General features: G+C 38.9%; 1 protein-coding gene across 1 annotated transcript in view; it reads left to right on the top strand.

Annotated features, from left to right (window-relative positions):
• Positions 1-27,111, top strand: part of ZNF407 (zinc finger protein 407) — a 1,276,568-nt gene that overhangs the window by 943,189 nt on the left and 306,268 nt on the right. Inside the window, 1 exon segment of the mRNA XM_053714859.1 lies at positions 22,506-22,626. Coding sequence (XP_053570834.1) covers positions 22,506-22,626 — 121 coding nt within the window.

The raw sequence follows: 27,111 nt of genomic DNA, 5'->3' as shown, positions 1-27,111 counted from the left end.
AGTTGGTAGTCAGACGAGCCGAGTCAGTAGCCAAAGCGAGTAGTCAGATGAGCCAGAATCAGGAACAAGGAGAACAGCAGAGTCAGGAACAAGCCAAGGATCAGGAACCAAGAGCGACGTCAGACAGCCAGGTAATACACAGGAGCTCTCACAAACAGGTCTGAGACAACGCAAGGGTAAAGCATACTGAACAGAGGCCCTTTAAATAGTAAGTGATGACATCACAATTCTGAGACTGCATCCTGTCTCACACTGATAATTTACACCAGTCTGGCCATAAAAGGAAGTGCAGGAATTGAGCAGCATCACACAGTATGCACCAGAGTCAGCAAGATAGGTGAGTAAAATGGCTGCCAGCAGCACATGGCAAACAAAACTCAAAAAAAACCTGACAGTACCCTCTCCTCAACTACCCCACCCCCGCGGGAGGACAAAAGGCTTATTGGGAAAATGGGCATGGAAGGCACGGAGGAGGGCGGGAGCATGAACATCAGAGTAGGAAACCCATGAACGCTCCTCCGGACCGTAGCCCCTCCAGTGAACCAAATACTGTACGCGGCCCCTGGACATACGAGAGTCAATAATGCTGCTGACCTCATACTCCTCATGGTTGTCAACAAAGATAGGACGGGGACGAGGCAACACAGTGGTAAACCGATTACAAACCAATGGTTTCAAGAGGGAGACATGAGAAAAATTGGAGATGCACATAACAGGAGAATGGTCAAGAGCGTAGGCCACAGGATTGACCCTTCGGAGTATTCGAAAAGGACCAACATAACGGGGACCCAGTTTATTGGAAGGCACATGAAGATTCAAGTTGCGGGAGGACAGCCAAACTCTCTCACCAACCTGGTAGGAAGGCGCAGGCAGACGCCTACGATCAGCCTGGAACTTTTGGCGCTGCATAGAAGTATGAAGGCAATCCTGAATCTGCACCCACGTAGAACGGAGTTGCCGGGGATGCTCCTCCAAAGCCGGAATACCCTGAGACATGAATGAATCTGGCAACAAGGATGGTTGAAACCCATAATTCGCCATGAACGGGGATAACTTGGAGGAAGCATTAATAGCACTATTACGAGCAAACTCTGCCCAAGGTAGCAGTTCAGACCAATTATTGTGGTGATCTGAGACATAGCAACGGAGGAACTGTTCCAGAGCTTGATTAGACCGTTCCGCAGCCCCATTGGATTGAGGGTGATATGCCGAGGAGAAGGAAAGCTGGATCACCATTTGAGCACAAAAGTAACACCAAAATCTGGAGACAAATTGGCTACCCCGGTCCGAAACTATCTCCTTGGGTAATCCATGTAAACGGAAGACCTTCCGGGCAAAAATTGAAGCAAGCTCCTGAGCGGTAGACAGGCAGGACAGGGTTAGGATGAGCCAGAACTGGAGCAGCAGCAAAGGCAGTCTTAAGACTATCAAAGGCCTTAATGGCAGTAGGTGACCAATGGAGTGGATCATTCTCTTTACGGGTCATGTCTGTGACAGGTTTGACCAAGGAAGAAAAGTTTTTAATAAACTTTCTATAGTAATTGGCGAACCCCAAAAAATGTTGAATAGACCGAAGACCAACTGGGTGAGGCCACTGCAGAATTGCAGATAACTTGTCAGGATCCATGGAGAACCCTGCAATGGAAATAACATAACCTAGGAAGGTTACTTGAGTCTGATGGAACTCTCGAGTTTACAAAACAGGCCATTCTCACGTAGTCTCTGAAGAACCCATGTAACATCAGAACGATGAGCCTCAAGTGTGGGTGAGTGTATGAGGATGTCTTCTAAGTACACCACAACACACTGTTGCAACATGTCTCGTAGGAAAGCAATAAATTCCTGGAAAACAGCAGGAGCATTACATACGCCAAAGGACATTACAAGATACTCATAATGCCTGCTCCTGGTGTTAAATGCTGTTTTCCATTCGTGGCCCTCCTTGATCCTAACGAGATCGTACGCTCCTCTCAAATCAAGTTAAGTAAAGACCGTAGCTCCCTTGAGGCGGTCAAAGAGTTCCGTAATGAGCGGAATAGGGTAGGCATTCTTAATGGTAAGATGATTAAGACCCCTATAATCGATGCATGGTCTTAACTCACCACCCTTTTTCTTCACAAAGAAGAAGCCAGCCCCTGCAGGAGAGCAGGATTTGCGAATGATCCCCCGCGACAGAGCATCGGCAACATACTTCTCCATAGCACAATTCTCCGCAACAGACAGAGGGTAAACCCAGCCCAGAGGAGGAATGGCTCCGGGTTGCAGGTCTATGGCACAATCGTAAGACCGGTGAGGAGGCAATGTACCGGCACGCAGCTAGTCAAAAACGTCTAGGAACTCTCGGTACTCCTCTGGCAATTGAGATACTGAAGAAGTGCACAAGACTTTAACTGGTTTCCGAAGACAAGTGGAAATACATTGCGGACCTGCGCCAGTCGAAACTGGGATTGTGCTTTTGGAGCCAGGGATAACCCAGAACAACCGGAAAATGTGGAGATTTTATCACCTGGAACTGGAGGGTTTCAAAATGGAGAGCCCCAACAGCCATGGATAACGGAGCAGTTTCGTGAGTAACGAGTGCGGGCTGAAGGGGCCTGCCATCATTGGCCTCAATAGCAAGCAGAACGGACCGAGGCAAATCAGGAATTTAGTGCTTTGATACAAAGGAGGAGTCCACCCAGGAAAAGACAACCGTAACCAAAGGTTTCTCCTTTAGAGGTTCCGGGGACGAGGATAAACCACCCAAGGTCTGCCCCTGACAGGACCTTAGGTGTGAGCGTTTCCTGGCCGTGTAGGACAAGACTTCAAAAGGTGGCCCTGTAACCCACAATAGAGGCAGAGCCTCCGCCGCGGAGAGACGTGTGAATCCCAACTGCATCGGCTCAGCAGGACCTGATGACTCGGGACCAGGAGGCATGGGAGGAGAGGGAGGCATGAGTGGGAACGAACACATAGGAGACAACGGAACAGGAGGCTTCCGCAAGCGCTCCTTGAAAGAAGGCCTCTCACTTAGTCTGATGTCAATTAGGATAAAAAAAACACCAATGCCTTGAGATCTTCTGGTAAATCTCTGGCAGCAACTTCATCTTTAATCGCATCAGAGAGCCCATGAAAGAAGGCGGCAGCAAGGGCTTCATTGTTCCAACCTACCTCTGCGGCAAGCATACGGAACTCAATGGCATACTGAGCAACAGATCTTGTACCTTGAATGGACATCAGTCGTTTAGCAGCAGAGGAAGAGCGAGCCGGAACATCAAATTCCCTTCGAAAGGAGGCCACAATATCAAGGTAATTTGAAATCACAGGTTTATTAGTCTCCCACAAGGGATTAGCCCAGGCAAGAGCTGTGTCAGAGAGTAACAAGATGAGAAATCCCACCTTAGCTCTGTCAGAGGGAAACGCCTGAGTTAACATCTCAAAGTAAATGCCCACCTGGCTCAAAAACCCTCTGCACTGATTAGGATCGCCTCCATAACGCTGAGGTAAAGGTGCAGAACCAGACATGCTCCTTGTAGGACTAGGTGCAGCAGCGGAAACAGGAGCACCCATAACTTGCGGGACACTTTGGTCCAAATGTGCAGTGCGAGTCAGCATGGTTTGCCGGGCTAGTGCAAATTGATCCAAGCGGTGGTCCTGTTCATCCATCTTGGAAATTATGGCAGGTAAAGGTGGATTATTAGCACCATCAGGATTCATGGCCCTTGCGTAATGTCAGGGTGCCAGGAATCTGACTGAGACGAGAAGTGCAAAAATAATCACACCAAAAAATAATAAGTCCACAAGTCAAAAAACAAGCCAGGAATCAAAACCAGAGCTGATAGTCAGACGATCCGAGTCAGGAGGCAAAGCGAGTAATCAGACGAGCCAGAATCAGGAACAAGGAGAACTGCATCCTGTCTCACACTGATGATGTACACCAGTCTGGCCATAAAAGGAAGTGCAGGAATTGAGCAGCATCACACAGTATGCACCAGAGTCAGCAAGAGAGGTGAGTAAAATGGCTGCCAGTAGTACATGGCAAACAAAACAGGAAAAAACCCTGACACACAGGCAGACAGGTAAGGTATTTCCACTCAAAGTTGTTTTGTATATAAAAAATTGTATTTATTAAAAAGGATTTTAAAACAAAGTACAAAGAGTGAAAAAGGAGGTATTCAAATATCCCCCTATACATGCAACGGGTTTCTCAGCTCTAGGGCTGTTTCCTCAGGCCCCAATCATCAATAGTTTTCAAGTCCATCAGAAAACACTTTTTGCACCTATTTTGATGTGATTTTTCCTGAAATATCTGTTAAGATTCTTTACTTATTAAAAACAAACCAGTTTTAATCCTTTCACATATAATTGTGACTTAAAAGTGAACAATTGAACATGTTTTTATACATGGCATCAACAGTTTCTTTCATGACTTTTGTGCATAGTTACAAACTTTTATATGAATTCCATACAAGTTTTACAAAGGTTTTAGCACATAGTACAGAGTTTTGTAAAAATGATAATCAATATGGCCTAAATTATAAATGAAGCACAAAAATATTAGTGCTACTGTGTGGTAGAGATCAATCAAGTGATTCTATTTCACTCATAAGTCCAAAGTTTTTTTTTTTTTTTTTAAATCACTGAACGTTAGTCTAGGACTTCAGATATTGCGGCTGTGTTAACTTCTCCCAATAGACTTCAATGGAGAGTGCAACTTAAAAAAAACAAAAAAAAAAACCACCTATCACTCGTGCTCTAACCTGACACCGCGTTAGACCTACAGTGTTAACCCGAAGTGAGAAATACATAATTTACATTTCTATGTTATTCACATAGGAAAATCATTTATTTTTATTTATACATATTTATTGTTATATAATTTTTTATTTTTTTTATATATAATGATTTTTGTAAAAGAAATATATAAATATATACGTATATATATACAGATACAGATATACATTAAAATAAAAATATTTAGAAATACAAAGAACATTTTCTTCTAAGTAAAGAACTTTAGAATGTAAAATATTTACAGTAAAAAACATAATTCATATTAATATTCAATAACAAATATTTTCTTCATAAATAGAAAGAGTCCACAGCTCCATTCATTACTTTTGGGAATTCAGAACCTGGCCACCAGAAGGAGGCAAAGACACCCCAGTCAAAGGCTTAAATACCTCCCCCACTTCCTGCATCCCCCAGTCATTCTTTGCCTTTCGTCCCAGAAGTTTGGCAGAGAAGTGTCAGAAGTTTTTAATAGTCTCTTACGGAGGGTAGTACTCTTCGGCATGGGACTGGAGTTTTAAGTAGTCCTGTCAGCCTCTCAGTGAGAGCATGGGTGAAAGTTAAAGTCCGGAGATGCAGGGAGAGTCTTTCTGCAAAACAATCCCTATTCATATTAACAGCTCCACAAGCAATCAGCGTTGACAAGTTTCTCTGCCTGCTTTTTTATCTCAAGTTCATGGCAGAAGCGACGCTACTATCTGTCAGACTTGAAGGACTGTGTTCCTGTTCCACAGCGTAGATTCCGGTAAGATTGTTTCATTTTACTTTCATCATGGATGTATTGTAATTACAACTGTTTATCTGAGAGGAGCTGCAACCTTTCGGGGATAACTTTAACATAGGGTCTCAGTGAGGCAGAGAATGGTAGCCGATTGTCAACTGTAGGAATGTTAACTGGCACACTGGTAGACATGCACACAGTTTGAGGTGCTATTTCTATCATAATCGAGAAATTCTCAGGATATACCTGCCATGTGCAGGAATTAATTTCGGATGCTAACAAACAGGGTTCAAAAATTGGGGACGCATGGCGACATGCAAATCCATGATCGGTTTGATCACAGTGTTCAAGGGAAGTGGTGGTGTTGTCATTAGGGAATATATATTTACCATAATATGTAGGTTTCCACCACATCCAATTAGAATGCAACAGATTAAAAACTGGCTGTGGTAAGGTGAAAAATGTTATAAATTACTATAACACCTTAATTTTGCACATGTGACAGGTCTCTCCCTCTGAGCAGTCAGCGTTCCTGGGATGGTCCCGGGGAGGAGGGGTGGGGCATAGACTGGGAAAGAGGTGTCTCTAGCAGGTGATTAGTGGACTGGTGTTACTGTAGCATGAGAGTGGCCCATCGGAATTTAGCACCAACACAACACCAGCTTTTTCATTACAGGTGGTGCTGTGGAATCATGATACTTCCTGTTCTGTCACTATAGTTCCTGTGAGCCCCACGTCTTCACATCTGAGGGAGGCAGCTTAGAAACTACTATTTCAAATTAAAACACATAATAAAGTGGTACTAGCCTCGCAGCTGCCTCTTAGGGACCTCAGTGCATTTTTATTTGTTTTAAATATATTATTTTTTATTCAGGTAAATGTCAATAATAACAACAAGAACAGATATGTAAATAATATCTGTAAATAGTACAGCAATTTCAATGTATCATATTTTACAGAGTAGATACATGCAGAGGAGAGCATGCTGATTAGTATAGTCCATTGTCCATAGCTATCCAAAACTCCCCTTAACCATCCGGGTGGAAACAGTACAGATCAACCTTATATAAAGAAACAACCTTCTTTCTGTTTGTCTGGATGGATTACCATTTTACATGAAATCATAAGAGAGCTGTCATTACCAACATCATTATGAAACCATTGTGCGCTTAAGTATAGAGTGCTAAACTGACCTTTTTATGAAGAGAAGAAAAGAAAAAAAAAAGGGGGGGGAAGAGGGAGGAGGGCGGTTTCATATTAGGGAGAGAATAGGGATGGGGGAAGTGGGAAATAAGTAAGGCTACTCATATAATCATAGTGTGTTGCAAAGTTGGATCACTGTGGAGGCATTGCAAATGTAGAGAGAAATGGGGCTCACAGCTGGGAGTTATTCCGGACCATACTCCCAGATCATAATCTGAAGGTCTTCCGATCCGTATATGTGGGATACATATGATTCCATCGTCTTTACAGACCGTAAAATATCAACCACCTGTTCCCAAGAGGGTGAGGCCTGCTGAAGCCACATTCGGGCTATGGCCAATTTTATTGCTAAAAATAGATAGATACAAAACAGTTTCTGCGGCAGGGTTAGGTGTGTAGGTGTGTAGGTAATATGTGAAATAGACTGATGCTCGGCGATAACAGTATTTGGATGCCTTTCGTGGGAAACAGTACTGGATTGCCTTTTGCCAGAGGGGTTGGATTTGCGGACAAGACCACCAAATATGTTGCAGGGTCCCCAATGCCTCACATCCTCTCCAACACCTGGGAGAGTTGGCGGGTGAGATTTTAAATAGGCGAATAGGCGTCATGTGCCATTGTAGCAGGATTTTAAGGAACAGCTCGTACAAGGTTGTACAGTTTATAGCTTTTCTGGTTAATTGAGTTGCAGTCCTCCATAATTGTGGTTCATGCGTGAGAGCAAGGGAAGTTTCCCAATGCCTTGTTGGGGGAGATTTATGAAAAATCGGAGGGTTTAGAATATCCAGGTATGATAGAGACAGCAGTCTCTTAGAGGGAAGAACTGAATCCCACCTCATCTCCCACCTAGTTCTAGCTCTCAAGGAGCCGCTGTCAAAACCCCATGACCTGAGGAAGCTACGTAGTCTCCGATATTCAAAATGTAGAATTGGAGGCAGGTTGAACTTCCGAAGGAAGGCTTGGAGGGTGAGCAACTTATCCCCTGTATAGAGGTCCGCAACATTAGTTAAGCCCAAACCAGACCAGAGATTCGGGTGGGTATCAGGTAAAGACAATAATAACCCTCTAAGTGAGTGGGTTGGTGATGGGTGACCTCAGTGCATTTTAAACATTAGAACAAGTTAATATTTCCCCTCAGTTGTGAAGACGTGGGGCTCACAGGAACTGTAGTGACAGAAGTGTTTGGATCGTTTTGCTGAGCACCCCGGTCAAAAGGATTGTATCGTGAGTGCTAAACCCCTATGTAATTATATATATATATATATAGTAAACAATTTCCAATTCAGCCCACCGATAGACAGCTCGCCTGGGTGCAATGATACAGCATCAAATAAGAAACAAGAGAATGCACTCTCAGGACTTCTTCAAAAAACCAATTTAATGTAACGTTTTCGGGGTTCACAACCCCTTCATCAGCATACAAAATAGACAAAATACAACTCATTTATAGTGTTTCATACAAATTAAATCACACCAACCTTAGTGCCTCTCCAAAAAAGTGCGCCAATATTTCGAGCTTGGAACGCATCTTGCGTTCCACAGTGCTGTCCGAAACCGGAAGTTTCCATACATCACTTCCGGTTTTCGGTCCCACTATATAATCATAAACTTATTCAATCTACATGTTTTAACAATCTTATGTGACATACTAGTGTAGAGATCATCAAATAAACCAAGTAAGCAAACATGTGGAACATTGCCACAAATACCTAAAAATGTGTCAAATAAATATTTGATAGTGTTTGTGCGTCGAGTTGGTATGGTGACAGTAACCAAGGTAATTGTATACAATATAGATTACCCATAGGTGTCATTACCTGTGTTAAGTTTAAAACAATATACTTTAATACCAACTTGATAGAACGAGGATTTTCTTAATGTGCAAAACAACATATATTCATGCTGAATATGCTCATTACTATTAAAATAACAATTGGACTATGTATCAGTACATGTGGTTGGAATGACATTATCTAAATAAGAAACAAATAGAATGCTGCAAATATGGATAGAAAAAAATCAAACTGTGACATCAATATGGTATGAGGGTAACTTGGACCAACTGACAGTTGGCATGAATGTTAGTTCAATCAATATGCGAACAGATAAATATAAGATAAATGCATATAATGAGAGGAATATATGATAAAAGGAATATGTGGGATATTGTAGGGCTATATGAATTATAGGCTGTACAGCTGGGGCATCACATCGTATTCATATATAGTAAATATAGCCATCGGCCGGTTATAACATACATAAGCCCAAATATAGATGCAGGTGAATATATAATGGCTGGGAAGATATACAAGGTTAGTAACCTTATTTTGTATTTGTAGCCTCAAACATGGCAGCAAAGCCACCAATATGGCAAGATAGAAAGAATAATGATGATAAGGACATGTAGCTCATATATAAAGTCCCAACATTAGAAATTTCTCCAAGTGGGTATGGTAGTGATCATATCTACTATAAGACTGGTGGTGCGTGTTTGAACAATGGGTAATTGCACAGGGCAGACCAGGCTTCCACGGAGAAGATGGAGACAGATGTCACCCCTGCACCGTGCCGTTAGGTACACATCAATTCCCCCTAAAAATAGGGGCAAATGAAATGTGTAACAAAAACGGAGCCACAATGTCCACCTGACATACCCCAAGTATGTGGCACCTCAATTGTTGATCACAAAAGGCTCTTAAAGTCCGGCATGGTATTCAAGCCGCCTGGTTGTATCGTGCCCAGTCTAAACATCCACTGGGCCTCGCGTTTCAGAAGTTGCTTGTTCCGGTCACCCCCCCCGATCCAATGGGGGTATGTGATCAATTAGAATATAACGGATAGAAGACACTGAATGTCCCTTTTTGGCGCAATGTACCATCCTAATCGTGCTTCACACTCACCTCATATGATTGAGGTTACTTTTTGTAAGTAGTACATACAGACCCCTTTGGGATAGATATTACTTACTTGACTATTTCTGAATAGTGTTATAGAGACCTTTTTTTTGCATATCTGTTTTACTCAGAACTGTCTCAAACAAACCCCTTACCGTATATCACACCATTCAGCAGCATTATATCACTGGAACATTGAAAATCCAAGACCGTGTTTGGTTGTTTATTTTGTTTATCTCTGTAATCCAGAGATCCCAGAAAGGTGTTTTTTTCTGTGAACATTGCAACTATTGTTGTTTGTATTATTACCATTGATTGTGTTTACTGTTATATACAAATTGTTGAAGGGGCACACCAACTGGCGCAGTATCCCTACCAGCATACTTCTTTTACACACACACATATATATATATATATATATATATTATATATTTTATATATATATATATATATATATATATATATATACACATACATACATACATACATACATAAATATATATATATATACACACACACATATGTGGTTTGTATTTTTATGCTCTCAGAGTGTATTGGACTTTGAGAAAAATGTAGATTAAGATTGTGTAGTCTTAAATCAATTTTTTTTATTGAAAAATGAAGGTGTTATAGTCATTTATAAGAAAATTGCGAATTTTTTTTTTTTTGTCCATATCGCTCAGCCCTGCTGTGTGTATAATGTCCCTTTCCACACCTTATCATATACCTTTTTAACCCTGATCACTTTTTTAAATAATATTTCTAGAAATAATTGTTTTTAGATAGTGTATATATGAGTGTAACACTTTATTTTAATGGTGCAACTTTTTATTTAGCCATAATCCTTTACGCAAGGACTTCAGTCACGCTAACCTTAGTTTGCGCTTGTTTGAGATCAGATTTACTTTTAACTTGTAATATGAGTGCAAGTTAAAAGGACAGTCAATTTTTGTAAGTGTATATGTATGCGCATTTGTGTGCTTAATAAATCATTCAGCCCCATGTGCGCTTGTGTTCTCTTGTCTGTCTTAAAAAAGTGAATAACACTTGCTTTTATAAGTTCTATAATGCACCATGGGAAAGTGAGGGTGTAATGCACACCAGTGTGTATTACTACCCTTAGGGGGCGCCTCCTAAGGCGTATCAAACAAACAAATGCTGAAGCAATAACAAAAACCTAAATAGTTACTAGTAGAATATACAAATATGCTTATACATAAATTATAAGATGTACCAACATAAAGTCCAAGTGGGTAATATTGATACAGTCCCAATAGAAAAATGGATCCAAGACAAGGTAGGCAGCTCTCAGTCTTAGGATGGTCTTCCTGATAGATGGGTAACTGAAACAAGATAAAACACAGAGGCGCCAAACATGGCCTAGTACAGCCAGATAACAGAAACTAAAATCCACAAGATAGCGATTGAATACTCACAAAGGAGGTGCACCCATTGGTGCTTATGAAGCAGACTGGAGCCTCTCAGTGGTCCAGCTCACTGGTATACTTCATGAGTCAGATTGTGGTCCTTGATGGTGGTGATTAACAGGTTCCTGAATGAACACAAAAAATGCAAACCATAGCCCAGTAACGTTTAGACAAGCGAGTGGTAGATTGAGCAATCTTACTTACAAGATTCAAAGCACCAGCAGGTGCATATACTGCAGACTGGAACCAAACAGTCGCCCAGTAGACTGATCCCTCCAGATGAGAACAGGATACCTCTCAGGTGCCAGAGAGTTAGCAGCATACAAATGATAAAAAAGGGTGTCCAAAAAGCAAGTGTATTTCTGTAAAAATCTGTATTAAAAAGTGACGCGTTTCTCAGCTAAAACAAGCTGTTTCCTCAGGCTAAAACATTATTAAAACACATTCAGATAACACTTGCTTTATACAAACCTAAACCTATTGATTAACCAATCGGATTGTTCAAACCTTAATGGTCATTAAGTGTTAGCACCTGTCTGCTGCAGGGTTGGTAGGGCAACCTGGAGCTCTGACATAGTTCAGTGCAAATACCAAAACCTCAGCAGACCATACTAAAAACTAAAGACATCATCTGAGTACATATAATTATAATAAGATCATCATTGTGGATTGATGATGATAAACATAAATATAACATTGTTAAAAACAAGGCTCTCATTTCCAATGGCATTGTATATTTTTAAAAAGTATGCTTGAACCAACTGATGATATAATGATAGATTTCCCAAACATCGTGCTTTGTACATTTATATACAGCCTACAATGTCAGCCTTACCATATTCTGATAAAATGTAAACACAATGAGCAACTTAGTCATACGGTCAGAGCAGGAGATAACAATGCTGTCAGACTAGATATCAAATTATTTATACAGACCCAAATCTTCCTGATGTCGACTGCACAATAGCTAAGTTTGTTTGCTGAGACCTATATATATTACCCCCACTAAGTATGAGGCTATTTTATGTGCGATCCTCATAGATCAGTTTGTTTTGTCACTGTTTCAGTGAGTGTTCGTTATTTTTCCAGGTTTTACTGCTGTGAACAGTATTGACTCGACATATGGGTGTCAACTAATTGTATAGAGTAGAATCTAGCACCAATCACAACATTAGTATGTGCAGATGGGTGTGGACTAAAACCGGAACATGAGAACTTAAACCAATAGTTGTGAAGATGTTTGTGGATGGGGTGGGCTAGCCTAACAGCGTCAGCACATCATGTGCTAAACGCACAGCCTCAATCTTGCGTGTGATGAGGTCAGCCCACACTCCCACCGTAGCCGTCAGCTCCAATCACCTTAGAATATCCTAACTACTTTACAGAGGCCACTATATCCAATGTGCGCCTGAGACGCCTGCACTCTCAAACAGAGCGCTAGCTGCAGCTCTATAACACAAACTAATAACTGTGATAAGCATCTTGTAAGTGCTCAATTCAGAGCAATATATAAAATGTGATTGTGTGAAAAAGTTGATACTTGGTGATCATATATTGATGATTCAATATCATATTGTGTGGACCATGATGCAATTAGAGTATAGAGTGAATAATGTGAGATAATGTGAAATACAGTGTGATAATGTGGTGATGGAAATAAAGTGATGTGCAGTTGTGCTGTGGCGATCTACCAACGTGGTGGTAGAGGGTGATATGTGAGGTGAGTATAGGTGCTAAGCTAAATAACATGTGTAGTTAGACCTGATGCATGTTGTAAATACATGTGTTAGTGATGGCATATGATGTGCTGTAAGTGGTGTGTGAATGGTAATGATTGCTACTTAGGAAGAATATTATGTGCTGTGCTCAACTATAAAAAAATGGCCCAATATGACAGGGCGATTCTGGTAGTGATAATCTTTATGTGATATGCAATTGACTTAATATATATAATATAATATGGTATAGGAGATGTAGTTAGAAATGGAAGAGCTCTCTCTAACCAAAAAAGTGAAAAGTATAAATATATAAGTAGAAGGACTCTCTCTCACCAGAGCAGAGCCCTGCCTACCGGACTAGGGTTATGGGGTTCAGATACAAAAATTGTATTACTTAACCCATGGCCTTATTGGTCCAAATGTATATTCAAACAATATTTGTGAAAACAGGTAGTGTTATTTAAGATAACTAGTGATAGATTGGAACACTAGTCGTCTCACTAGTGTGAGGATACAGTCTTCTAGTTGCGGGAGATTGGCACAGTAAGTCTGCTTTCCCAAACCATGCATCAGCACTGTCTTAAAAGTTAAATATAAAGAATTACACAACCCGGGAAAATAGTGCCTGGATTAACTATCCATTATTGAAGCATAATTAATATGGGACCCTATATGGTCCATAGTAGTGTCAATCACCCTAAAGAAAAAGCTGGAAGGAATAAAAAACTGATAGGAATACAAAAGAGGGGGGCTCTTCTTGTGCCAATTGGAGTTAGGCAGAGGCAAATCTAATCCCTAGTAATAAAACGGAAAAAAGAATATTCCCTATTCATTCTCAGTCACAAAATCTTGTTAGTTATGTTCTTAAGGTGAGTGTTCTGGCAGTAAGACGGATCAAAAAGAAGCCATGTCTAAATTTTCGTTTAAGCCATACGGCTGTAGTGTGACTAATTTTTTTATCCAAAAGGATTCTCTTCTCCTAAGAGTTATTAAGGCATCCTTATTAGATCTAGATATCATCTCTATGGGTATGATCCTCATAGGGTCTTTGTGTGTCTTGTGGAGATTCAGACAGTGTCTTGAGACACTGTGCGATTTAGATAATTTTTTTATATTGTAGGAGTGTTCACCCCATCTTTTTTTGACCCTACGGCAGGTGCGACCTACGTATTGTACCCCACATTTGCAGCTAAGCAAATATATTACAAAAGATGTTTCACATGTCATACGATTCTGGATCACAAATGATTCTCCTGTAACAAAAGATGTAAACGATGAGACTCTATGTGATATGAAAGAGCACATTCCACAACGTTTTCTAAAACATTTGGAGACCATATGCTTCTGTTTATTAGTGTCCCATGGAATACCTGGGAATAACTTGTTGTTGGTGGATTTGTCCCTGACAATTTTACTCGGGGCTAGAGCTGTTTTTAAAGTCGGGGCTCTCCTATACACTACCTTGGGTTTATCACCCAAAATGAGCTTGAGGGAAGGATCATTGGTAAGGATAGACCAGTGTTTCTTGAGTATTTTGTTAACTTCAAGATGGTGAGAGTTATATCTGGTAATGAAGAGAGGGGGGTTAGTATCCTTAAAGGCAGTTTGGTTTTTAGCTTTATTAGTGAAATAACTCGACCTATCTTCTTTCCTAACCCTATCCATCTCCCTGGATATCAGGTCTGGAGGATAGCCTTTTTCAAGAAATCTCTCGCCAATGATTCTGGCTTGTGTATCATAATCATCAATCTATATCATATTCCACTATAGGTTGTATATTGACATTATTGTATTAACCCATACACCCTTTATACATTGACTTAATTAGCCAGTTACAATAAGCACTATTGTTGGTTAACCCAATCTAAAATGCTGTCAACTTCTGAAAGAGCTAACAAGAGGGCATGCATTGAACAGGCAGGCCCTATAGGGTCCAACCCACCACTGTCCTTACAGGCCTCTTTTAACAAACTAGAGGCACTGCTCAAAACAGAACACAGACACTGGTGGGACCTTGATACACTTAAAAAATATAAGAACAAAAATCAGATCCCTAGGGGACTTAGGATGTTCAAGAATTGCTCCTTCAAAAACAATGAAGGTGTCCTGAAAGAGTGGGAGAGTGCCCTTAACACCTGCTCTATGACCCTTATGGAGATTCTGATCAAACACAGACAGGTGTTGGTAGACGAAGTAGGCCTAGAAATTGATAATCTTCAAAAAGAAATAGATACACACAAATCATCACCTCAATTCGAAAATCTTAGAAAGAACACATATGATAAAGCTGATGAATACCAACAGCAAATCATCAACAATAAAAATAAGAAAATGGAGAGAGATGATGATGATTACTCCAAGGGCTTAGTCTACACATATAACCGTGTCAATAGGCCCTTAAGACACAACGGCCAGAACAGACACTCTCATAATCAAGAGTATTATAATGAAGAAAAAAACAATAGGAGTGAAAAACAGATTGGAGTTAGGGGACCCCCTGGTCCTCCCTACAGGGATCCTAATTCCCCATGGACCAACACTAATTTCACCCCGAATACATATAACCCTAATATGTCATATCATAAAACTTCTACACCGAGTTACCAATCACACAACAATTATGCGAACCCAAGGGGACACAATCAAAACCAATACTATCATAAGAATAGGGAACACCCTTCCACCTCTAATATGTATCCACCCACTTTCAACACTTACCAACAACATAATGAGGGAGCTTCTAATAGCCCAGGACCTAACCACCACAATACTTACAAGCAACAATCACATCGTAATACGATGGGATGTAATGATACTGACCAAAGATCACAGGAACACAGTATTGCACATCCCAACAGATATCAAGTCTTACACAACTTGGAGAATACAAATGGTGCAAATGGGAGTACTAACACCCCACAAATATCTTCTCCTTTTTTAGGGCCAGGTCACCCACATCAGGACCCTCCAGTATGGCAAGGCCATGGGGGCCCGTCCTTGCCCCAAAGACAAAAAAGACCATTCGGAAACGAGGATCTAGAGGTAAATCCATCACCCGCAAAAAGGAAAAACTAGACAAATACAAGAAGGGTATCTTTAACCTCTCATCCTATTCACTGTCGGATGATGAGATTAGAGTTTTGGGGAGGGGCCTATCTTTTAGCCCATCTAACCAATTCAGCATGTATGAGATGTTTGTAGACATCAACAGTTATGTAAGAAAACTTTCATTACAGAAATACTTTGCTGAAAAAAAGCTCAAAGATGATTCTATGAGACCTATCACCACAGATCTAATGGATGCTCATCTTAGTGATGGTTGCCTGGTATACGAACCCAGCATGCTCATAGAAGATCTATATGATGGATACATTCATACCAATCTGAGGCCCAAATCCTCCTTTGTTCCTCCCAAGAGCAGTGGAAACCACATAGAGATATTTGCCAACTTAGTGTTGGAAGATCTAGAAAAACTGGCTAAAAAGCAGAAAAAATTAAGATATAAAAACAACCTTAATTATAAAGAACAGAAAGCTTTGAACAGACTCATTAAAAGATCTGACCTTGTCATTAGACAGGCGGATAAGGGCGGGGCAATAGTCCTGCAGGACATGCAGGACTATCTGACTGAAGCTGACCGTATCCTTAATGACAAGGAGTATTATGAGGTGCTATGTGGGGATCCGACATCCAAGTATTATGACCTACTTCAGGGAATTTTACAAAAAGGCTTAGACACGGGTATTATTACCAAACTGGAAAGAGACTTTTGTCTCCCCAAATACCCTTGCACGGCCTTTTACTACCACCTGCCCAAGGTACATAAGGACCCCCTGAAACCACAAGGGAGACCTATCATTGCTGGGATAGGAAGCCTTACAGATTCCCTATCAACATATATTGACCAGTTTTTACAAAAATTTGTTGTAACCCTACCCTCCCATATAAGGGACTCGTCTGACTTACTGATGAAGTTAAAAAACTTTACCTTTGATGATCAATGCTGGTGGATTACATGTGATGTTGGAGCTTTATACTCCAACATTCAACATGAATTAGGCATTAGAGCTGTGCGATCCTATCTGGAAGAGGATCAATACATGCCTGGTGAACAAGTAGATTTTTTGATCACACTGATTAGTTTCATATTGAAACATAATTATTTTCTTTACCAGAGCAAATATTACCTTCAAGTGAAGGGGACGGCCATGGGCACCCGGTTCGCTCCAAGTTTTGCTAACCTTTTTATGGGTAGCTTTGAACATCTGTATATCTACAATTCACAGTTTGGAGCGAACCTGGTGTTCTATGGCCGGTATATTGATGATCTCCTGTTCATCTTTAAAGGCACTGAGGATAATATCCGCAATTTTGTCACACATCTGAACAATAATAATTTTGGGATCTCTTTCACATATAACATCCAAAAGGAACAAATTGAATTTCTCGATTTAGTACTTGGTAGATCTCCAAATGGACAAATATCATCAAAAACCTTTTTCAAGAAAGTGGACTGTAACAGTTTTCTCCACTTTGAGAGCAACCATTATCATCAATGGAAAATGAATGTGCCTTACGGGCAATTTAAACGTATCAGGAGGAATTGTTCATCTATTGATGATTATGATACACAAGCCAGAATCATTGGCGAGAGATTTCTTGAAAAAGGCTATCCTCCAGACCTGATATCCAGGGAGATGGATAGGGTTAGGAAAGAAGATAGGTCGAGTTATTTCACTAATAAAGCTAAAAACCAAACTGCCTTTAAGGATACTAACCCCCCTCTCTTCATTACCAGATATAACTCTCACCATCTTGAAGTTAACAAAATACTCAAGAAACACTGGTCTATCCTTACCAATGATCCTTCCCTCAAGCTCATTTTGGGTGATAAACCCAAGGTAGTGTATAGGAGAGCCCCGACTTTAAAAACAGCTCTAGCCCCGAGTAAAATTGTCAGGGACAAATCCACCAACAACAAGTTATTCCCAGGTATTCCATGGGACACTAATAAACAGAAGCATATGGTCTCCAAATGTTTTAGAAAACGTTGTGGAATGTGCTCTTTCATATCACATAGAGTCTCATCGTTTACATCTTTTGTTACAGGAGAATCATTTGTGATCCAGAATCGTATGACATGTGAAACATCTTTTGTAATATATTTGCTTAGCTGCAAATGTGGGGTACAATACGTAGGTCGCACCTGCCGTAGGGTCAAAAAAAGATGGGGTGAACACTCCTACAATATAAAAAAATTATCTAAATCGCACAGTGTCTCAAGACACTGTCTGAATCTCCACAAGACACACAAAGACCCTATGAGGATCATACCCATAGAGATGATATCTAGATCTAATAAGGATGCCTTAATAACTCTTAGGAGAAGAGAATCCTTTTGGATCAAAAAATTAGTCACACTACAGCCGTATGGCTTAAACGAAAATTTAGACATGGCTTCTTTTTGATCCGTCTTACTGCCAGAACACTCACCTTAAGAACATAACTAACAAGATTTTGTGACTGAGAATGAATAGGGAATATTCTTTTTTCTGTTTTATTACTAGGGATTAGATTTGCCTCTGCCTAACTCCAATTGGCACAAGAAGAGCCCCCCTCTTTTGTATTCCTATCAGTTTTTTATTCCTTCCAGCTTTTTCTTTAGGGTGATTGACACTACTATGGACCATATAGGGTCCCATATTAATTATGCTTCAATAATGGATAGTTAATCCAGGCACTATTTTCCCGGGTTGTGTAATTCTTTATATTTAACTTTTAAGACAGTGCTGATGCATGGTTTGGGAAAGCAGACTTACTGTGCCAATCTCCCGCAACTAGAAGACTGTATCCTCACACTAGTGAGACGACTAGTGTTCCAATCTATCACTAGTTATCTTAAATAACACTACCTGTTTTCACAAATATTGTTTGAATATACATTTGGACCAATAAGGCCATGGGTTAAGTAATACAATTTTTGTATCTGAACCCCATAACCCTAGTCCGGTAGGCAGGGCTCTGCTCTGGTGAGAGAGAGTCCTTCTACTTATATATTTATACTTTTCACTTTTTTGGTTAGAGAGAGCTCTTCCATTTCTAACTACATCTCCTATACCATATTATATTATATATATTAAGTCAATTGCATATCACATAAAGATTATCACTACCAGAATCGCCCTGTCATATTGGGCCATTTTTTTATAGTTGAGCACAGCACATAATATTCTTCCTAAGTAGCAATCATTACCATTCACACACCACTTACAGCACATCATATGCCATCACTAACACATGTATTTACAACATGCATCAGGTCTAACTACACATGTTATTTAGCTTAGCACCTATACTCACCTCACATATCACCCTCTACCACCACGTTGGTAGATCGCCACAGCACAACTGCACATCACTTTATTTCCATCACCACATTATCACACTGTATTTCACATTATCTCACATTATTCACTCTATACTCTAATTGCATCATGGTCCACACAATATGATATTGAATCATCAATATATGATCACCAAGTATCAACTTTTTCACACAATCACATTTTATATATTGCTCTGAATTGAGCACTTACAAGATGCTTATCACAGTTATTAGTTTGTGTTATAGAGCTGCAGCTAGCGCTCTGTTTGAGAGTGCAGGCGTCTCAGGCGCACATTGGATATAGTGGCCTCTGTAAAGTAGTTAGGATATTCTAAGGTGATTGGAGCTGACGGCTACGGTGGGAGTGTGGGCTGACCTCATCACACGCAAGATTGAGGCTGTGCGTTTAGCACATGATGTGCTGACGCTGTTAGGCTAGCCCACCCCATCCACAAACATCTTCACAACTATTGGTTTAAGTTCTCATGTTCCGGTTTTAGTCCACACCCATCTGCACATACTAATGTTGTGATTGGTGCTAGATTCTACTCTATACAATTATTTGACACCCATATGTCGAGTCAATACTGTTCACAGCAGTAAAACCTGGAAAAATAACGAACACTCACTGAAACAGTGACAAAACAGACTGATCTATGAGGATCGCACATAAAATAGCCTCATACTTAGTGGGGGTAATATATATAGGTCTCAGCAAACAAACTTAGCTATTGTGCAGTCGACATCAGGAAGATTTGGGTCTGTATAAATAATTTGATATCTAGTCTGACAGCATTGTTATCTCCTGCTCTGACCGTATGACTAAGTTGCTCATTGTGTTTACATTTTATCAGAATATGGTAAGGCTGACATTGTAGGCTGTATATAAATGTACAAAGCACGATGTTTGGGAAATCTATCATTATATCATCAGTTGGTTCAAGCATACTTTTTAAAAATATACAATGCCATAGGAAATGAGAGCCTTGTTTTTAACAATGTTATATTTATGTTTATCATCATCAATCCACAATGATGATCTTATTATAATTATATGTACTCAGATGATGTCTTTAGTTTTTAGTATGGTCTGCTGAGGTTTTGGTATTTGCACTGAACTATGTCAGAGCTCCAGGTTGCCCTACCAACCCTGCAGCAGACAGGTGCTAACACTTAATGACCATTAAGGTTTGAACAATCCGATTGGTTAATCAATAGGTTTAGGTTTGTATAAAGCAAGTGTTATCTGAATGTGTTTTAATAATGTTTTAGCCTGAGGAAACAGCTTGTTTTAGCTGAGAAACGCGTCGCTTTTTAATAAAGATTTTTACAGAAATACACTTGCTTTTTGGACACCCTTTTTTATCATTTGTATGCTGCTAACTCTCTGGCACCTGAGAGGTATCCTGTTCTCATCTGGAGGGATCAGTCTACTGGGCGACTGTTTGGTTCCAGTCTGCAGTATATGCACCTGCTGGTGCTTTGAATCTTGTAAGTAAGATTGCTCAATCTACCACTCGCTTGTCTAAACGTTACTGGGCTATGGTTTGCATTTTTTGTGTTCATTCAGGAACCTGTTAATCACCACCATCAAGGACCACAATCTGACTCATGAAGTATACCAGTGAGCTGGACCACTGAGAGGCTCCAGTCTGCTTCATAAGCACCAATGGGTGCACCTCCTTTGTGAGTATTCAATCGCTATCTTGTGGATTTTAGTTTCTGTTATCTGGCTGTACTAGGCCATGTTTGGCGCCTCTGTGTTTTATCTTGTTTCTATAATGCACCATATTGTATTACTCACTAACCATAAAGTTAGGTAGTTTTCTGTGAGACATAGCTTCTATAAACGTACTATAGTTCTCTTTTAGGTCTTATAATACTTTAAAGAATCTAGGTACATGCTAGAAGCAGATATTTCAAAACTTTTATGCCCTTAAGTTAGACACTCCTGTTCCAGATATTATCTTTGATGATGGAGATTAAACATAAATAAATATTTAAAAAATAAGCATGATGTAGTCTAGTAGTGCGTCCATGATACCAGAACACAGACAGGGCGTTAGTGTCCTAATAACTGGATCGTATCCAGAATGTTTTTTTTAAAATGTGGGCAAGTTTTGTTGGGTGTATTGTAGCAAAGATAAAATGAATATGTATTCACAGCAATTTTCCATATTTTTTCCAAACAGAGTGTAAACATTTTTTTAAAATTTCCTGTTTTCTTTGTCTTCTTGGTATCCTTTGCTGAAAAGCAGGTGGGTAGGCTCTGGAGTGTGCATGTTCTTTTTAAAGGGACAGTTACGTTGAAATCAAACTTTCATGATTCAGATAGAGCATGCAAATTTAAACAATGAAAGCATTTAAACTCTTAGGGAAAAAGCTTCTGTTTTTATCAATTGTTCCATGACGGAATAATTCAGTCATTTGGTTATTAAGGTGTTAAGTGTTGCATGCTTTTGAGCACTAGATGTCAGTAGCGTTTGCATTTTCGCAAACACTCCTGCCATATAGTACTAAAGACGTGTGCACGCTCCTGAGCCTACCTAAATATGCTCTTTAACAAATTATTCAAAGAGTACAAAGTAAATTTAGAAACAGATGTAAAAGTGTTTTGTTTTGTTTTATGTTATGCTCTATCTGGATCATAAAAGAACATTTTTTGGTTTCATGTCCCTTTAAGCTAAGTGATACTGTATATTCACTTGCTATATATTACTAAATTAATTAAAAAACAATGTTTAAAAGCCAGTGGCTACATTTTGTTATGTCAGTGCAGATCTTACCATGCTACTGAAACGGAATAGTAATAATAGTAAAATGACCTGCTACAGATGAGAGGTTTTCTAGCTTTATTTCAATAATGTTCTCTATTAATACTAATTATTCTCTGCCTATTTAAAGTCTGGGAGTAAGCTTGGAGGCGGGGAAAGAGGAGAGGAAATGATCACAAATCTGTAAATCTATCAATGAACAAAGCACTTTTGTTAATATTATGATATAATATAGCTATTCGGTTGTGTCTGGAACGGAGAGCCAATATAACTAAACTACAAACCCTGAACTTCAATCTGAAAACAAAATGTGTGAGAAAAGTTAACTAAGTTAATACATTTTTAGATATATTCATGATAATTGTATAGTTATGACATGGAGCTAATTTAAATAATGTGACCGAAATTAGGATTAATGAGTTTACATAATATATTAGCTCTTGTTTCTGTTATTTGACTTTTTTTCCTGAAATTAACACTTTCAATAAAATGTTTTCTAGAACATTCACACGTTCACAATGTTTTAAGTTGGTATATTTATCACTGTTTATTCTTCTGATTCCATTTCTGTAATTTATTCTCAATACCTTGTTATTAATTCACCCTTTTACAGGAGAAAAACCATTCAAATGTGATGAATGCAATTTTGCCTCCACAACACAATCCCATCTAACAAGACACAAACGTGTCCATACGGGAGAGAAACCCTACAGATGTCCCTGGTGTGACTACAGGTAAAACATAATTTTTAGTGGAAGGATTTAATATTATCATATGATATTTAGTGAGTGAGCCGTCCAAAAGAATCATTAACAAAAGATATTAAAACTGATCGTTTTCTATCAATTAATCTTAACCAGTAATTATGTTCCTTATGAGTAAGAATAACGAACACTCATTTACCAACACTTTCTTATCTTGGTAGATGGTGAGAAATTATTCATAGGATCTAATTTGGAGCTCCTATGAATAATTAAGTATTATTTTTTTATTTGGTACATAACTCTTTATAATGCAGTTAATCTATTTTTTTATATTTTAAGAAATGTAAATGGTTTTCCAAAGGCACTTAAACCAACATGTTTAGATGTTGTTTTTTATCTTCATAATAGTAATATCACTTGAAGTTATACACATTATTTTTGAAAAAACATCTCCTGCCCTAATGAAATATACCAAGCAAGAGACTTAGAAAAACAGTTGTAACTAACTATAGTCTTTAGTGACCTCATTTTGGATTATAATGATGCTCTTTTTTTTTATATTGTGTATGTGTCTTAAAGGGACATACTTGCAATATACATGTATTGGCATGTAGTAAAAGTCATCACTGTTTTAGTGTTAACATTTTTCTATGCACATGCATGTAAAGCATTGCTAGATATGGTCAATGCACCAGCATTTTAAGTACTGCCGATGATCAGAGCATCAGTGGGGCTTTTATCATGTTAGCAATTACAAAATTGAATCATTGCCACATGTTACAAGCATCTTAAATATACTTTTGAAACAGCTATAACTTTTATTAGAATAATTTTTGCTAATACATGTATATTACAAAAATGCTTCTATTCAATACTAAAGCGCAATCATGTGGATTTCAATTTTGGCTGGAATGTCCCTTTAACTGAACAAGAGATTATGAAGAGATGTAAAGGAACATTCTAGCCAGAAGTTTAAATGGACATCAGTGCATTTCACTTGTAAAATATAAAAAATATTGGCATTATACCTGCATTAGAAAAAATGCTTCTAGTAAAGCTATCACTGTTTTAAGAGAGCTTTTACTGAGCATGTTTATGTGGAATGTTCCTTTAAATCTTTTTATAATCTTTTGTACATATAATTCATGCACCAGCATTTCAAGCAGTTTTTCTGCTCAAAGAGCTAGTGGTAATTTCTGTTTCTGTGAGCAGACAAACTGCTTAACCTCTTCACTACTGGGAATTTCAGAAAAAACTTGCCCAAAATACTGGAGTTTTTAACATTTTTGCTATCCATTTAAACAGAAATATAGCCTTGCTTTTTTTTATTTACCTGTAAAAACTATATATATATATATATATATATATATATATATATATATATATATATATATTTTTTTTTTTTTTTTTTAAGTAGACCTCCCAAGGTATTGATCTAGGTCCATTTTGGTATATTTCATGCCACCATTTCAACGCCAAATGTGATCAAATAAAAAATTGTTAATTTTTTCACAAACACTTGGTTTCTTACTGAAATTATTCACATACTGCTTGTGCAATCATGGCACACATGGCTGTAAAAGGTTCACTGGGATATAGCAGCCATATATGTCTTAGCCATTCCTTTTTGTTAATTAGAAGGCCGCCAATTGCAGCTGTGCACCAAACTTCTTTTATTGCCTGGCAGTGAAGTGGTAAATTAGGTAGCTTGTAAGGTTCATTTTAGTTTTAGTGTAAACATTACCCTTCCATCTGACACTGTCCACCTCCTGATCCCTGAATAAAAAGAGAGAAGCGCTCAACCTGGGAACGAACTGTAGCATCATAGCTTATTCTATGGCTAGTTACCACCCAAGAAGCAGCCTCTTTTTGCTCAATATGTGCCTTTCATAGAGAATAACTTTCCTGAAGCATATCAGTCTGATCCTGACTTCACAGTACAGTCCAGCCCCGAAATACCAGGCAATCCCTCTCTGAACAAGAGAAACATCAAAACCCCAGACGTACGTTTCGGCCTATTGTGGGCCTCGTCAGTGAGCTGCAGCCATATCCCTCTAAGCACACTGAGCAACGGGTCCACGTCTGGATCCCCGCATCACACTTAGGGAGACTTCCCTAAGTGTCATAATTTGCATAAATAAATAGAGACAATCACTCAACCTGGGAACGAAAAATAGTTTAATAGCTTATTCTATGGCTAGTTACCACGCAAGAAACCGCCTCTTTTTGCTCAATATGTGCCTTTCACAGTGAAGAACTTTCCTGAAGCATATCAGTCTGATCATGACTTCACAGTACAGTCCAGCCCCTAAATTCCAGGTAATCCCTCTCTGATCCCTGCCTGATTTCTTCCAAACAGCTCTCTTCCTTCCCTCAACCCCCACTGGTCACCTTAATCTTTAGGTACTGGCAGACAGTCTGCCGGTATCAAGATTTAAGGCATTTTTTTTAAATTAAATATTTTTTATATTTGCTGCAGTGTGGGATCCCCTCTTACCCTCCAACCTCCCTTATCCCTCCCAAACAATTCTCTAACTCTCCCCCTCTATTGTCCGCCTCCTCCCTCCACTGCTTTACTGGCTGCCCACCTATCGGATTCCTTCCCACACCTTTTGCCGGTACCAGCAGGTAATCGTCACAGACGGTGATACACACAGTGTTCACCGTCTGTAACAATCTGGCATCTGCCCTTATATGGAACCGGAACACTGATGCGGGCAGATGCCTGGACCTCAGGAACTCCAACTCTTGGCTTTTACTTAACAGCCGAGACTACTGGAGCTTCCTGAAGCTCAGGCGTATATATACATTGTGCAGAACGGTAGCCAAAATACAGCACAACAAATATATACGTCCATTTGGGTGAAGGGGTTAAAGGGATATGAACCCAAAAATGTTCTTTTGTGATTCAGTCAGAGCATACCATGTTAAAAACGTTTCCCATTTATTTATATTATAAAATATGCTTCATTCCCATGATATTCTGTATTCAAGCGATATCTTGGAGCACTATATGGCAGGCAGGAAATCGTGCTGCCATCTAGTGCTCTTGCAAATGGATATCAATCTTGCAAAACTGCTGCCATATAGTGCCCCAGCAATGGGCCAGCTTCTGAGCACAACTCCCTGCTTTTCAACAAAAGATATCAAGAAAACAAATAAAATTTGATCATAGAAGTAAATTGAAAAGTTGTTTAAAATCACATGCTGTAAAAATGTTGGGTTTAGCTTTAGATATGATTCATGTGCACGTGCACAATAAAAACTCACACTTAAAACAGTGATAGCATTTTTGCTAATGCAGACGTTGCTTCTATGCAAATGTGAAATAAATTGATGTGCATTTCAATTGCAGCAGACTGTCCCTTTAAAAGAAAGAAATGCTACCATAGACATATTTGTATTGAATAACTAATGTTATTCTGATAAAAGTTATTAATTATAATGTATCCTTCATGATGAGAAGTAAAACAGCGAAAATGAATTCATATAAAGCCATGGAACAATTACTAATATGTGTGCTACAAATGTATTTGCAGGCGAATTATGGATGTAAAATAGCACATTATACTTATTTGCTAGTCAATAAATGTTACAAAATCTATCATGCATATGCAATAAACAGCAATTAACGTGAAGCATAGTCACATGACAAATAGGTTAGATAAAAGGTGTTTATATCAAAACAGGCAATGGGTGTTTATGCACGATTGATGCTACAGTATATTACAAATCTTTTCTAATGAATAAGTAGGATTGATCATTATAAAGTTGCTAATTTAGAAAATGTATTCTTCTTCTAAGAAGAAAAGTATTATTTAGGCATCCTCATCAATTGTATTCATAAAACATAGCAGGTTATGTGTGCTGAACAGTAGGAACATAGGGTTCTAGTATATGGATCATACTCTAGCTAAAGTGATCAGTGAGTTTCCTCATATAGTTTATTTCATGAGTTTTAATGATCAGTGTTTCTGTATTTGATTGTGATATATAACCGAATAAATTAGCTGTAGGATTTGTACAAACTGGATGTATGGTTTACCAGATGACAACTAAAATGTACAATTTTATATCTGGGAAACAAAGTTAAGCTTGATACCAACTATAAAAAATGGACACATCTCAAGGAAAAAGGGTTTAAAAAGAATTTGGGGGATTTTCTAGACAACAAACATGTAGTGTCCAACATCAGGCAACGTACTCAAAGATTTAAAAAAAAAAAAAAAGCGTAATAAATGAGTGTAGACACTCATGGAGAAAGTATTGTTTTACTACTATATAATTCCCTTGTGTGATCTCATCTTCTAGAGTACAAACGTATGTTGCAAAGGTTTAGAGAAGGGAACATTTTAAAACAGGCAATGGATGGTTCGTCATTTAAGATTTTCTAATCAAATTAGGTCAGTAGGTGCTTGAAAGGTGTTCTGATCAGATTATTTATCTACATTTTGGGGCATATAAAGTTAGCAGGATCTTGTTTTGTAGCAAGGAAATTGAACTGGCCTGGTTACA

Source organism: Bombina bombina, chromosome 5 (genome assembly GCF_027579735.1).
Source record: "Bombina bombina isolate aBomBom1 chromosome 5, aBomBom1.pri, whole genome shotgun sequence".
In the NCBI taxonomy this organism is placed as follows: Eukaryota; Metazoa; Chordata; class Amphibia; order Anura; family Bombinatoridae; genus Bombina; species Bombina bombina.
The sequence above is the reverse complement of the archived record's forward strand: the minus strand, read 5'-3'. Positions and strand labels throughout refer to the sequence as shown.